The 13,649-nt window shown below is 46.0% G+C and overlaps 1 protein-coding gene across 1 annotated transcript in view; it reads right to left on the bottom strand.

The window, feature by feature from the left end:
* Positions 1–12,881, bottom strand: part of CCDC63 (coiled-coil domain containing 63) — a 16,956-nt gene extending 4,075 nt beyond the window's left edge. Inside the window, exons 1-6 of the mRNA XM_011356048.1 lie at positions 12,766–12,881; positions 11,637–11,818; positions 10,675–10,856; positions 9,734–9,957; positions 4,637–4,711; positions 999–1,191 (exon numbers count right to left, since the gene is read on the bottom strand). Coding sequence (XP_011354350.1) covers positions 999–1,191; positions 4,637–4,711; positions 9,734–9,957; positions 10,675–10,856; positions 11,637–11,818; positions 12,766–12,876 — 967 coding nt within the window. The 5' untranslated portion in view covers positions 12,877–12,881. The remainder of the gene's footprint in view (positions 1–998; positions 1,192–4,636; positions 4,712–9,733; positions 9,958–10,674; positions 10,857–11,636; positions 11,819–12,765) is intronic.
* Between the last annotated feature and the right edge of the window lie 768 nt (positions 12,882–13,649).

Raw genomic sequence — 13,649 nt, 5'->3', positions numbered from 1 at the left:
CGGGGAATGAAGCACATCCTATGTGACCCCACTGGGAGAGGACCCTTGGACGACTGTTCCTGGTTTCCTCCAGACCTCACCCCATGCCCCTTTTCCTTCTGCCGATTTTGCTTTGTATCCCTTTTCTGTAATAAATCACAGCCCTGAGTACAACTATGAGCTGAGTCTGTGAGCCCTTCTAGCAAATCACTGAAGCTGGTAGGAAACTCCGAAATACAGATTGTATCATTAGGACCCTTAGGTTTTATTGTAAGAGCAGCGGAAGCCGTTCACACCGCAATGTAATGATCTATAGGTGCATTCCTCCCTCTCTCTTCTGAGCTCAGGGCCTGTGACTACAAATGTGTGTTCTAGTTAACAGGCATTTGCTACATGCCAGGCACTGGTCTGAGCACTTGTACTTCTTCCTTTCCTATTCGTATGCCTTTCATTTATTTTTCTTGCCTTGTCACTTTGGTTAGGAAAATCAATACAATACTGAGTAAGAGTGAAGAGAGCAGACATCCTTGCCTTATTCCTGATCTTAGAAGAACATTCGGTTTTCACCATTATGTGTGAGGTTAGCTGTAGATGTTTTTGTAGATGCCCTTAACCAGGCTAAGAAAGTTTCCTTCCAGTTTGAGTTTGTTGAGAGTTTTCATCATGAATGAATGTCGAATTGCAGTAAATGCTGCTTCTTCATCTATTGAGATGATCACAAAGTTTTTCTCCAAGAACTATTAATTTATTCAATCCTCCCAACAACCTTATAAGGTAGATATTGGTTTCCATCTCATTTTTTTTTTAATGAAAAACTAAAGCACAGAAAGGTTGAGAAAGTTGCCCAAAGTCATACAACTAGTAGATCAGAACCAGGATTTGGACCCAGGCAGGCTGGCATCCATGCCCACATGCTTCACCACCCGGCTCACTACCACCAAAAGAACAAGTCCTCGTGCCTGGTCACAGAAGGCTCTGGCAATAGTTCCCATGAGTTCGGTGGGCCCTGACTGACTCACCGAAGTACTGTGGAAGGTTGGCGTTGGTGATTTTCCCCGTCTCCCCTAACTGCACCAGGATCTTGGTGGCGTCACAATTTATCTTCTTAAACAGATTCTCTACCGAGCCCTTGAGATTCTCCAAGGTCCTGTTGATCTCCTGGTAGCTGTTCTCATACCTATCCGCCTCCTCTGTGGTCTTCTTTAGTTTCTCCTGGTGGCAGACCCCGATTTCCACCCCAGGTCAGCAAGGCTGCCCCCCTGGGCTCAGCCCACCCGTGAAGACTTTCAGTGGGGAGGAGGGTTTAGGAACCTTTGGGGTTAGGGTCTCTGAACTACAGTTTTCAAATCTCAGAGAGGGTGCGAGATCAATTTAACGAGCCTCAATCAACCTTAAAAAAATTAAATAGAACAGAAAGAAAGGCAGAGAAAAATACTAGTATGCATTGTAGGTAATAAGGGCAAGTAATTATTTAATGTAAGTTTTGTTTTACGTATGTATATGTATATATGTCTACATGGGTACTGGATTACAGTGTTTTTTAAAAGCTGGTGGCTCTTTTTAAAAACTGTGGCCCACAGGAAGAAATACATTTTACACTGCAGCCCAATGCATACCTACCTACCTACATACATGTGTGTATGTGTGTTTATGAAATTAAATGAAGTTAATTTTTTACAAATCGAATGAAATTAAAGTTTTACAAATCTATATTCTTATTTTGTATCCCAATATTTTCTATTCTGTTCTTTTCTGTCGTTATTTTTAAATGCTGGTTGCGATCCAACAATTGATTTCACCACTCACAGTTTAAACACATTGCTATCGCCCAGTGTTTCTCAAAGTGGGGTCCCAGTCAGCTTCACCAGAGAATCTGTTAGAAATTCGAATTCTTGGGCTGCAGTCCAGACAGGCTAAACCAGAGGCTCTGGGGCTGGGCCCCGCAATCTGTGTTTTAACGAACATCCAGGTGATTTGGATGCTCGATGAAGTCTGAGAACCTCTGCAGGCCCACTGGATCGCAATCTCGGCTTCAAGTTACTAATACCTGGGAGCTTTAAAATATTTGCTACCCAGACCCCAGCCTCAGAGGTTCAGAGTCACTGGCCTGGGGTGCAGCCTGAGCACCAGGAACTGTAAAGCCTCCGAGGCGAGTCTGACTGGCAGCCTGGGCTGAGAATCACTGCTCTGTGTGAGTGCTCCAAATGCCTCCTGCCTTTCTGAGTGCTCAGAATGCAGAGGGGGAGTGGGCCTTGTGAAGACCGGCCCCAGTCCCCGGGGCTCTGCATGCTATGTCCCAAATAACGATCCCAAGGGGTCAGCACCATCCACACTCTCATTTTCCAGGCTAGAAAACTGAGGCTCTGAGGCACAGAGCCAGGAGAATGAAGCCAGGATTCAACCTGTCTCGCAACCAGCACACCCTGCAGCTTCCTCTATCCTGACTACTAGAATATTCAGTTCCCAGGGCTGCATTGCCTCATATGACGGCAAGAGCTGCCTGCCCTCCCATTCTATAGATGCATTAAAAGATCACATGAATTTTTAAAAAGGGGGAGGGGAAGGAAGGGGAGCTTGATGTGATGGTAATAACACAGGTCCAACACCTAAAATGTTCCAGGCACTTTATATGCACCATCTCAACTCATCCCCGCAACTGTCCCAGTTTTCAGATGAGGAATATTAAGGTCGGAGGAGAAAAGTGAACTTGTATTTAGCTCCCCTGTATCAAGGTGTCTACGTGCCTAACCTTGGGCAATTATTAGTAACAAGGTGGAAGTAACAGCCCTATGAAATAAGGATGATCATTACCCCAATTTTACTGAGGTTCAGGGAGGTTTAATCACTTTCTCAAAGTCACACAGCTAGGAAGTGACTTAGATCTGAGAATCACACCCAAGCATTTGTTCCCAGGGCCTGGTAGCTTCACTCCTATGCAAAAACCTCCCATTAAGGGCCTGGCCCCACCACTTCCGCCAGAGGGCAGGAGGTGATGAATGGAAGGTGTGTGGAAAGGTCCCGGGAACAGAGCAGATGGAAGTGATCCTAGCAGGAGCTATGAAGCCCCTTGTGAGCCCATTGCTGTTAAAACAAATTCTCCCCTAAGAGCATTTGCATTTGAAAGGAGCCTCCAGAAGTCATGTCAAAGCCAGAGGAACAAAAAGTTGATGGAAGGACTTCAGCCAAAGGTGGGGAAGATGCTTGGGGTTTCCTGGTCAGCCTCCCCAAGCTGCCCCCGCGATGCAGAGCAGCACCAGTCCCAAACCCGAGAAAGCATCTGGATGCCAAGTGACCCTGAGCCAAGGAAATGGGACCCCAGGCATGACCCTGGCCTGGGGAGGGTCTCTTTGGACTTGGATCCTGCCTGGAAAGGCTAATTCCCCATACTCAGACTCCTGGGGGAGGCCTCTCTGAGCAGCAGAGACTCAGTGTGCAGCCTGTCCTTTGCTGCCCTGCAGTGGCCTGCCAGAGAATGGCACTGCCATAGCTGTCGACCAGGCAAATGCCAAGAATGGAAATAAGCCACAGGGAAGGGAAGGGACATAACTCAGGAGCAAGCTCCCTAGGAGAGGAATTATTGGATTAAAATGGGACTTTGCAGTCAACTCTCTGAGTTCATATCTTTGTCAGACATTTGCTATTCATTCTCCCTTTACACCTTAATAACAAAACCCTGATTGTATTTGGCGTTGCAATGTGCCCAGCTAAAAGCTGTATTTCCAACCTTCCTTGGCAATAGGGATGGCCAGTGAGGTACAAATACAGAAGTCATTCATTGGCTGAGACTTCAGGGAGGAACTTTTAAGCTGCTGACTCAGCTAGCAAGGCTTTTTGTAAATGCCTCGCCCACTTTCTTCCTACCTGGAATATATACGTTATGGCTGGACCATCGGCAGCCATACAACTATGAGGCATCCTTGGGAAGGTAAGCCACACACTGAGGATGGCAAAACAGAAAGGAGGAGCCTGGGTCACCAATGACATCCTGACCAGCGCTGAAGTGCCTATCTCCAGACTCATTTCTTAACAAAGAAAATAAACTTCTATCTTGCCTAGGCCACTATTATTTTGGGTCCCTGTTATTAGCAGCTAACTGCAATGCAAAGATCATACAGCTCCATGATGTTGGTCAAGAGACTTTACCTCTCTGAACCTGTTTCCTCATCTGCAAAATGGAGAGATCACAGCACCTACTTCATAGAGCCGTTGTAAGAATTAAATGAGATAGGGCAAGCAAAGCACTTAGTTTAGTGCCTGGTATGTAGTAATTGCTCAAGAGATGTTTGTAATTACTATTATCGATTGAGAACAGGCCATAGACAGGACAGGGCAGGGGGAGAAGAAAAGACTGAAGCAGAGATCTGTCTGGAATTTGCCAGTCTGAGATGACTTTATAGGCACAAGAGCCTGGGTGAGGCTCACTGAAGTGGAACAATATTTAAAACAGACAAAGAGGCCTTGGGACAAAATTCTGCAGCAATACCTGTAGCAGAGGCTGCCTGTGACAAAGGGTTAGGACCTGTCAGGATTTGACTCAGGCCAGTAGACAGTCATGGGGCAGATAGCTTACTCTCCCTGGGGACCAACTGACAGGCTGCCTGACAGATAAACAGACAACAGACACTCCCGCGACCTTCACTCCTCACCCTGGTCTTACCTCCAGCTCTCTCAGGACAGAGTGGCTGTCCTCCTGTGACGACTTCTGCTGGGATTGCAAGAGGATGATCTCATTCTGCTCGGGAGAGAACCGGACTGTGAGGGAAAGTGGGTGCTCCCCTCCCCGCCACGCCTGAAAGTAAGCCTGCGCCTCGAGGAGTTGATGAGAACTGAAATTATCCATTCAAAGAGCCCCAGATCCCCTGAGCCCCTCTTATGCCCCTGGAGGTTTTTTCTGATGTTTCCTAATTAAAAGGAAGGGCACGGGAGGGTGGATGGTTCATTAACTTGGAGAAATGTCTAGAATGGTGTGGTCAATAGAATTTTCTGCGATGGTGGCAATTTCCTATTCGTACCATCGAGAACTGGCCACTAGCTACATGTGGGTATTGAGCACTTGAAATGCGGCTAGTGCCACTGAGGAGCTAATTTTAAAATTTTATTTAATTTAAACTTAAATCGCCACATATGGTTAGTGGCTATGGCAATAGCCCCAGAGCAGGGGTTCTGAAACTCTAGCATGAATCGGAATCACCTGGAAGCTTGTGAAAACAGAATGCTGGGCTCCACTCCCAAAAGATCTGATCCAGTATGTCTGGGTGGGGCCCAAGATTGTGCATTTCTAACAAGGTCCCAGGGGATGCTGCCGCTGCTGGTGCAGGAACCAGATCTGGGAACCCCTGGGCTGGACCACCACATCCAGGTAGAAAAGGTACGCAGCTTCTGACTGAGCAAGTCCATCTCTAGGCATCTGTCCTATGGAAATAATAGGACGAGTGGGCAAAGGTGGCTGCTCAAGGTTGTCCATTGTGTCATTATTTACAATGGCCCCCGTTAGGGACAACCTAAATGTCTACTGATAGGGAGTCGGTTAAATCAATGATGATCCATCCATATCATGGGGGGAAAGGGTCTCAAATAAAAATACTGTTAAAATGCAGACTCCTGGCCCATTCTCTAAGAATCTAGGTTTGTAGGTATGGGACAGAGCCTGCATTCTTAAGAAGCATCTTGTGATTCTACTACAGAGCATCCAGGGTTCCCAGAAGTCATTAAAAAGAACATAGATGATGTTGGGAGGTACCTATGATGAATTGTTGGGGAAAGAAGTTTACAAAACAGCCTGAACTGTCTGGTATGAACCCAGTTCTATACATGGGTATCTAGATGTGTGTGTGCATGCGTGTGTGTGTGTGTGTGTACGTCTGTGGGGGTCCACCTGGGTGTGTCTGTGTGTTTGTGTGTGTGTGTCTGTGTGCGTGCAGGCAAAGGCTTGAGGGCATGCTGCCTTCATAAAGCAATGTCGCCAAAATATTAAAGGGCATTAACTTGGAGTGATGATGTTTTTGGTGACTTGTATTTTTTTCTTTATATTTTTCTGCATTACATTTCCACAGACATGTATATTATCTTTCCAATCACAAAAATAATAATTTTATTTTGGAAGAAATATTTAAAGGAAGTGAGCCTTCCCATCTTTAAAGGAAAAACAACCCAAGAAGAAACTCTACCAAAATAATTAATAAATGTGACGCCCAGGTGATGGGATTCTTCTTGATGTGAGATTTGTATTTATACTTTTTAGTTTTTTCCTAACTGGGTTGGTAATCTGAATAGGTGGTGTTTCTCCCCTGCCCAGAACTCTCCCACGGCTCCTGCTTCTCAGAGTAACTACCAAAAACTCTTCTGGAAATGTGTTCTCCCCAACTTCACAACATCTCTCCCCTCTCCGACCTCATCTTCCCCTCCCTTCTATCTCTCTCCACTGCAGGCACGCTAGCCCGCTTGTACTTTCCTGCCTCAGGACCTTTGCACGGCTTATTCCCTCACCTACAAGTCTGATCGGATCTTAACTTCTCAACGGCCCATGGCCTCACCTGGCTCCAGAACCCCCTTAACCTGCTCCATTTCATTTTTTATGCACACCACTTCTCACTTTCTGATATACTCTATAATTTTGTATTTATTAGGCTTGTTTATTGTTGTTTATTGTCTGTTTCTCCCTGCCAGAATAGAAGCTCCATGAGGACGGGGCTTTTTTTCATTTTGTTCACTGCCACACTACCAGTGACCAGAACAGCATTTGACACATAACAGGTGCTCAATAAATATTTGCTGGCTGAATAACCAAAAACAAAACAAAACAAAACAAAACAAAAAACCCACATTTTCCATTAGAATACACAACTTTACATATACTATTTAATAATCACTATGTTAAGTTTTAAAAGCATCACCCCCCCCAAAAATGTCAGAAGGAAATATATCAAAATATCAACAATGACTATCTCTAGGCAATGGGATAATGGGTGATTTTTAAAAATTCTTTCTATCCTTAGGCAGTTTCCAAATTTTCTACAATGAGCATATCTTTGTCTTCTAAGATTTAAAAAATATGAAGGCTTCTCATTGGAAATCAGCGTTTTCAAGATTTATTCAACAGGAATTTGCAGCTCTATTTAAACCCCAAAAGGTCCACTTCTGTAACTTCAAAAAGGAGCTCAGGAGCTACTGTTCTGGTGCAAACATCATTCTACAAGTGGGGAAACTGAAGCCCAGCGAGGGCAGGGGCCTGCCTGTCCCTCGTCAGACACCCCTGTCCTAACATCAGAGACTGGCTGTGCAGCTAAGAGAGAAGGGACCATCATGGTGACTGAGGAAGGTCTAGGTCGATCCAGTCCGGGGGCCATTTCCTGGCTAGGCTTGTCTCTATTACTGCACTGGGACTAGCAACGTGCTCCCTCCTGGAAAATGAGAATTCTGAGTCCCGCCAACTCCCAGACCCATCATCTCTCCATCCTTCCTTAAGATCTGCCTTCAAAGATCTTCCCTGCAATACTTGGAATGGCCACCAGAGGTCAGTGGCGAAGCGCCTAAACCAGAGGTTGCAAACTCAAACCCAGTTGCTCTGGTAAAGGAGGGAGAGGTGGGTTTACAGGAAAAGCAGCACTCAGCTTCCCTGGGGAATGTGGGCTGGAGTTTTCAGATCTGATTGTCCAGGAGGAACCAGAAATCCAGATCTTCATGTGAAAGATTCCGACTTTAAAATGTTGGCAACTAATAAATTTTAAATTTGGGGGGTAGCAAAAACCAAGAAAAGGAAGAATGAAGGCAGCATTCATCCAGTTTACAACCTCTGACACTAGCCCTCCAGGTAGAGGTGAAGTCAGATGTTAGAATCCTAATTGTTTTTAACTTTTTTTTTAACCTGAACCCTAGTTTGAGCAGCAGTGCCACAAGAAGGCAAAATGGAAGGTCCCAGGCACCCTTTCCGGTCACCCATCCCACCTTCGCCTTTCATCTGGGACTGCTCCATTATATCTGTTTAAATACTGGTGTTTCCTCATAGCCTGGGTTTAAACAAAAAATGTTCTATAGATTTTTTTTAAATAAAAGTTTGGAAATTACTGCTCTAGTCCAAGTATGTCACTCTACAGATGGAGGCTGAGACCCAGAAAGGGCAGGAATCTGGCCATCTCTCATCAGGCACACTTGTCCCAAACCTGGCCCTCTGGCTCTGGGTGGGCCCAGACACGGAGAGGCACCAGCTGGAGATCACAGGGTGGAAGGAGCGTGAGGTTGGGGGGCAGGCACATGCTCACACCTTGGCAAGTCACTAGTTTGGCCACATCTCCCCCAGAAGGACACACAGACAGCCTTCTCCACATCTCTCTCCGGATTCCGGAAACTGCTCCCTCCCCTCACCAGCCCTCTCTTCTTGCTGGTCCTGCACTCTCCCTTAATTTCCTTAGGCCTTTGTAAATGACCCCTGTTAAAAAACTCACCTCGATTTACTCATATGATTGTGCCATCTGTTTCCTGTGACAACCCAAACTGATAGAACCACCTCCATTTCCACCACTTCGCATGCCACCTATACTATTATCTACGTTATTATTATCTATTAATAGTCTTCTTTATATCAACCAAATTCTGTTTGCTATGTTTATCATTTGTTTACTGTCGTTATTACTTATCACACTGAGTAATAATATTCAGGTCACGAGTTTGCTCTGCAAGCTATATTTTTCCTAATCCTCATTAAAATTAATTCATCACTAGCAAGTTAAAATGTTTTCACCAAAATCTAGTTACTATCTACTTGCACATAGCCAGCATACATGCCTCACATTTACGACGCAGTGACATTACAAAAGGAAGTGGCTCCTTTCATCAGATAAACAGAACACAGGGACCTCAGAGGGAGGAATAATGAATTCCCACAGGAGGTGACATTCATGCAGGGAAAGGACTAATGGGCAGTATTTAATCTGAAGAAAAGCAGGGGTTTGTTGGGAGGAATGTCTCGGAGGAGGAAATGTGCGGGTCAGCCGGCTGGGCCGCTGCAGAGGGTGCCTTAGAGGTCATGATGGGAGTTGAGCTTGCAGCGACTGGTCGAAGTCATATTATGAAGAGACCTGAGTGTCACACCAGGGAGTTTAGACTCTAACCTGTGCAGACCGTTTCAAGGCTGTTTCTGCATGCTCTGGGGAGTAAATAGTCTAGGTTGCCAATTAAGTTTGGGAAATCATGGGTTCAACAAAGGCAAACAGGTTTCTTACTGCAGGACTTGTCAGGGCCTTTACTATGCTCATGTACATCAGGTCTCTCCAAGATGAAATGACCACCTTGTCTCAATTCTGTGAAGCTAGTGATTAACAGAGGTCAGCAAGTTTTTAAGGCAAACGTTCAGAAATAGATATTTTAGGTTTTGCAGGCCACATATGGTTTACCTTGCATATTCCTCTTTTATTTTTTTTTCTTACAACACTTGAAAAAGATAAAAACCATTCTTAGCTCGTGGGCTGTACAAAAACAGGCCACAGGCTATATTTGGCTGTGGCTATAGTTCACCAAACCCTGGATTATAAAACATACCATGGAGTATACATGTCACTTGAGGCGAGGGGACATGCCACCTTAAACGTATGTATATAGGGGGAGCACTGGGGGAAATACAGCACCTCCCAAACTGATCTGACCTTGAGGCCCTTTCTGCAGCAGAGCATCTCAGGGAGTGTTCCGAGGAGCCCGCTTTGGGAAAGGCTGCTGTGAGCGTGGGCCAGCCTCGGGCCAAGGAAAGAAGAGCTGCCCTGACCTGGATTTTCTGTGTCTTCTTGTGCATCATCTCCATGTCGTTGTTGAGCTCCGTGACGTAGGTGAACCGAGCAAAGTTCTTATCCTCCTTGGCCAGAAATTCCTCAATGAGCTGATTCAAGTTCCCACTCTCTGTCAGCTTCAGCAGCCGGAGGTGGGCCACCTCGTAGCTCTCAAAACTCTCACCCTTGTTCCTCTTCTTCCTGTGCTTCTTTGCCTTGAGAGCTAGAAAGAAAAACCCAGAACAGTGAGTCTGACAAGAAAGCTGCTCAAAGCAGTACCAGGGAGAGAGATGTGCTATGGGCTGTTAACACTGTGCCTTGGGGCGGCGGGGGTGAGACTTTCCCAGGAGATGGGGCAGGAGCTTCACTCCTTAGTTAGATATTTACAAGTATCTAACTGAACACTTACTGTGCCAGAATTGTGCTGGGCTCTGTGGATACAAAATCTCTGTCCCACAAAGATTTTAGTGGAGGAATAAGACAAAAATATCTAAGGAAGAGATATCCAAGGAAACAGGAAGAGAAATCTAATTAACACTGGGGCCTGGGTAACAGAGGAGACCCATCAGGTGCTGTGATGGGGGAGTTAGGCGGCCATGGAAATCTTCTCAAAGGTGGTGACATTTGAGCAGGATAAGCTCGAGGAAGCTCTGGGAACAGAGGGCCTAAGGGAGGCTCAGAACTTGGCAAATTCATGGGATTAGAACCAAGAAAGTTCTCCAAGCCTTGTTCTCTCCAGCCTGGATGGCTGCAATAGCCCCAGCTCTTCTGAATTCAGTCTTCTCTCTCTGATTTGGCCCCCACGTGGCAATCAGAAGGATCTCTCAAGACACATCTGGCCACATCATCCCTTTACACACTGTGACTCCCCACCATCCGTGGGATGAAGCTTCTCAGCGTGGTTTAAGACCTGGTCCCCTGTACCCTCAGGGGTGTGTACCTTCTTCTTTTTTGGCCTGCTCCTCGAACTCCGTACGGTCATTTAGCTTGAAGAGCAGGAAGGATTTGAGCTTGGTCTCATGGTCGTAGACACGCTCCAGCTCGCGGATCTCCAGGTTGTACTGAGAGATGTCCTTCTGCTGGCGGTCCTTCATGGCTGCCATCCGAGCCATGGCTTCCAGTCTGCATGAAGGGGGCACAGAGCCTGAGGGTCTAGAGCGTCCTCCCTTCTCCCCTCTCCCCACCGGTCCAGGGGCCTTTCTGCCAATGACCATCACTTCTCTTAATCATGAAGGTGTGTGGGAGTGGAGGAACCAACTTCTTCACCTGAATGGCAGGAGCTGCCAGCTCTAGACCACCCCCAGGAAGTCATTTTTCTATCATCATCATCACCATCACGCACATCACCATCGTCATCATCAGCACCATTGCTACTTGTCGATTACTATGTCCCAGCCACTCCCTTATGCACATATATTATTTATTCTTCACTACCACCTAAATAGGTCCTACAACAATGCAGCAGTGACGGAGCCAGGATTAAACCCAGGTCTTGCTGACTCCAACACGTGTGCTCTTCACAGTGCGAGTGTGAAGCCAGGAGATTGCCTGGACTGAGGACCGTCTAGCACGAGAGGCAGTGGCACCTGGAGGACACAGTGAACCTCAGCTCCACCACACCTGCCCTTTGCCTGGATCTCAGGTAAGTATATCGGCACACTAAGCCTCCACTTTCTGCTCTGTAAAATGGGGATATAACTCCCAGGGCACTTGTGAGGGTTGAAATACTACCCAGAGCACCTAGCATCATGCTTGGCATACATTCAGTGCTCAGAGTTATGATGATGATTTAAGGTTCCTTAACACAAGCACAGAGGGTAATGGTGGCCCAGAGTAGCAATTTAGTTGCTCAGCTCAGGGCTAAGAGACGTTTTTGCCCTGAGGGTTTCTCCCTAAGCCCACCTCTGTTCGTAGGCTTGAGAAGACTGCTCAATGGCCGTATTCATGGTTTTCTTCTGCATCGACAGGCGCCGATGGAGCTGCTGGTAGACGTTGTCATAAGCAGCCTTCTCGTACCGTAGGTCCTCGATCTCCTTCCGGAGTTTAGCGTTAGTGGTCAGCATCTTGTCAAAGTGTATGGTGACCTATGGGAGGGTTGTGCTTCAAAAATGGGCCTCCGTGCTGGGGCATTGGAGAAGCTCCCAGAAGGTGTCCAGAGGACTGGAAGGTCTTCACCCCACCCCCCACCCAGGCCCACAGAACAGTGGTTTTAAGTGCTGGGTGAGAGGCTTGAGTTGGCCACCAACTGGCACAGTGGCCTTCATCAAGTTACTTTTCCTGGATATCAGATTTCTCTATGACTTTTATACACAACTTCTAGTTTTCAGTAATCGTAGGGGAGATGAGAACAAGCTAAATGATACCATGAGGAACAACCAGCCAAATCCAGAAAGTAGAACTTTCTACAGGACAGCTGACCTGGTCTCCTCAACAAGTTGATGACGTGAAAAAAGTTGGGACGGGGCTGTTTGTTTTAGAGCAGGGCTTCTCAAACCCAGCACTGTTGACATTTTGGGCTGGGTGAGTCTCTGTAGTGGGGGCTGTCCTGTGCTTTGTAGAATGTTTTTCTTCTTCTGTTTGTTTTTTTTCTTTTTTTTTTAGGCGAGGCAACCCTTGGTTGACCTCACAGATTGCAAAGACCTTGTCAGCTTACAATCCCTTATTTTTTATTTTTTACACCTAAAGCACCTGGTCTTCCTAGGTGGTCTCCCATCCAAGTACTAACCAGGCCCGACCCTGCTTAGCTTCCAAGATCAGATGTAGAATGTTAAAGAAGCAAAGCACTACTGAATTGATTCAGGAAGAAACAGAAAATCTGTATAGACCTCTAACTAGAAAGCTGACCTCTACAGACCTCGTCATTAAATCCTGCACGTATTTACTAATTCATTCTTTCAGTCAACAGTGCACCATCTCCTGAGTCAACCAAGTAAGTGGGTATATTCTGCTAGTAGCTCCTCAGAGGCTGGTTTTTGCTCTGTGCAAAGGGAGGCAGAGCCGTTTGCAAAGCTACAGAGAACAGTTTACGTACGAGATTCAAACGGGTTTCCAACACGTGGATCTGTTTTTGCAGTTTCCGAGGGTTATTGGCCTCCTGTATTTTTGTGAAGATCTGTTTTTGGTTTACAATCTTTTTTTCCATTTGAACAATCTGAAAAGGGGGGAGGAGACAGAGAGAGAACCCAGCTGTGTTAACATCTGTATGGGTACAAATTCAACAGTTTACTAACTCAAATGTGCTAAAACAAAACTGCAATGTTTTATCTTTTCCTATAAATGGAATTTTTATTTTTCTCTTGGATGTGTGCTCAATTCAACTAGGTCTTGACCAGTTTGGGGTAAAATGAGGCAATTTAGGGTTTTTGCTCTCACCTGTGCATGTAATTTCACTCACCTGTGGGTATAAATTACATCTTACCCCAAAGCCATGGCTTCCAGCAGAGATGGCACCGTCCCTCCCCAGGGGGCCTTCTGTAACCTTGTGGAGTGGCTTTTGGCTCTTGCAATGATGGGACGCTAGTGGCACTTAGTGGTCGGGTCATGACATGTCACACATCCTGCAACATGCAAGACAGCACCAAACATCCAAGAATTGTCCCCCATCCCTTGTAAATGTCCAGTGCCCCTCTGGATGTTACTCAGGTGAAAAACCTCTTTATATCTGTACCCAGAATCAAACTGTCTTCTACATATAAACACACAGTATTTTTCATTCGGTTCTAAAAGATACTGAATTATCCAGGAAGGTAGTCACTGTATAAATCAATAGAATGCTCTTTGATTTGTTTGGAACTTTACAAAGAGTTGGTCACCATTTTGGAAATCATGTCACTAGCACAATCTGGATCATGTTCTTTGAGTTGAAGATAAAACAAGGCCAAATCAGTCTGCAGGGTGGAGTTCTCAGTGACTCTG

The sequence above is a fragment of the Pteropus vampyrus genome, unplaced genomic scaffold (genome assembly GCF_000151845.1).
Source record: "Pteropus vampyrus isolate Shadow unplaced genomic scaffold, Pvam_2.0 Scaffold23, whole genome shotgun sequence".
NCBI classification, from domain to species: domain Eukaryota; kingdom Metazoa; phylum Chordata; class Mammalia; order Chiroptera; family Pteropodidae; genus Pteropus; species Pteropus vampyrus.
This window is presented reverse-complemented; position numbering and strand designations above follow the sequence as displayed.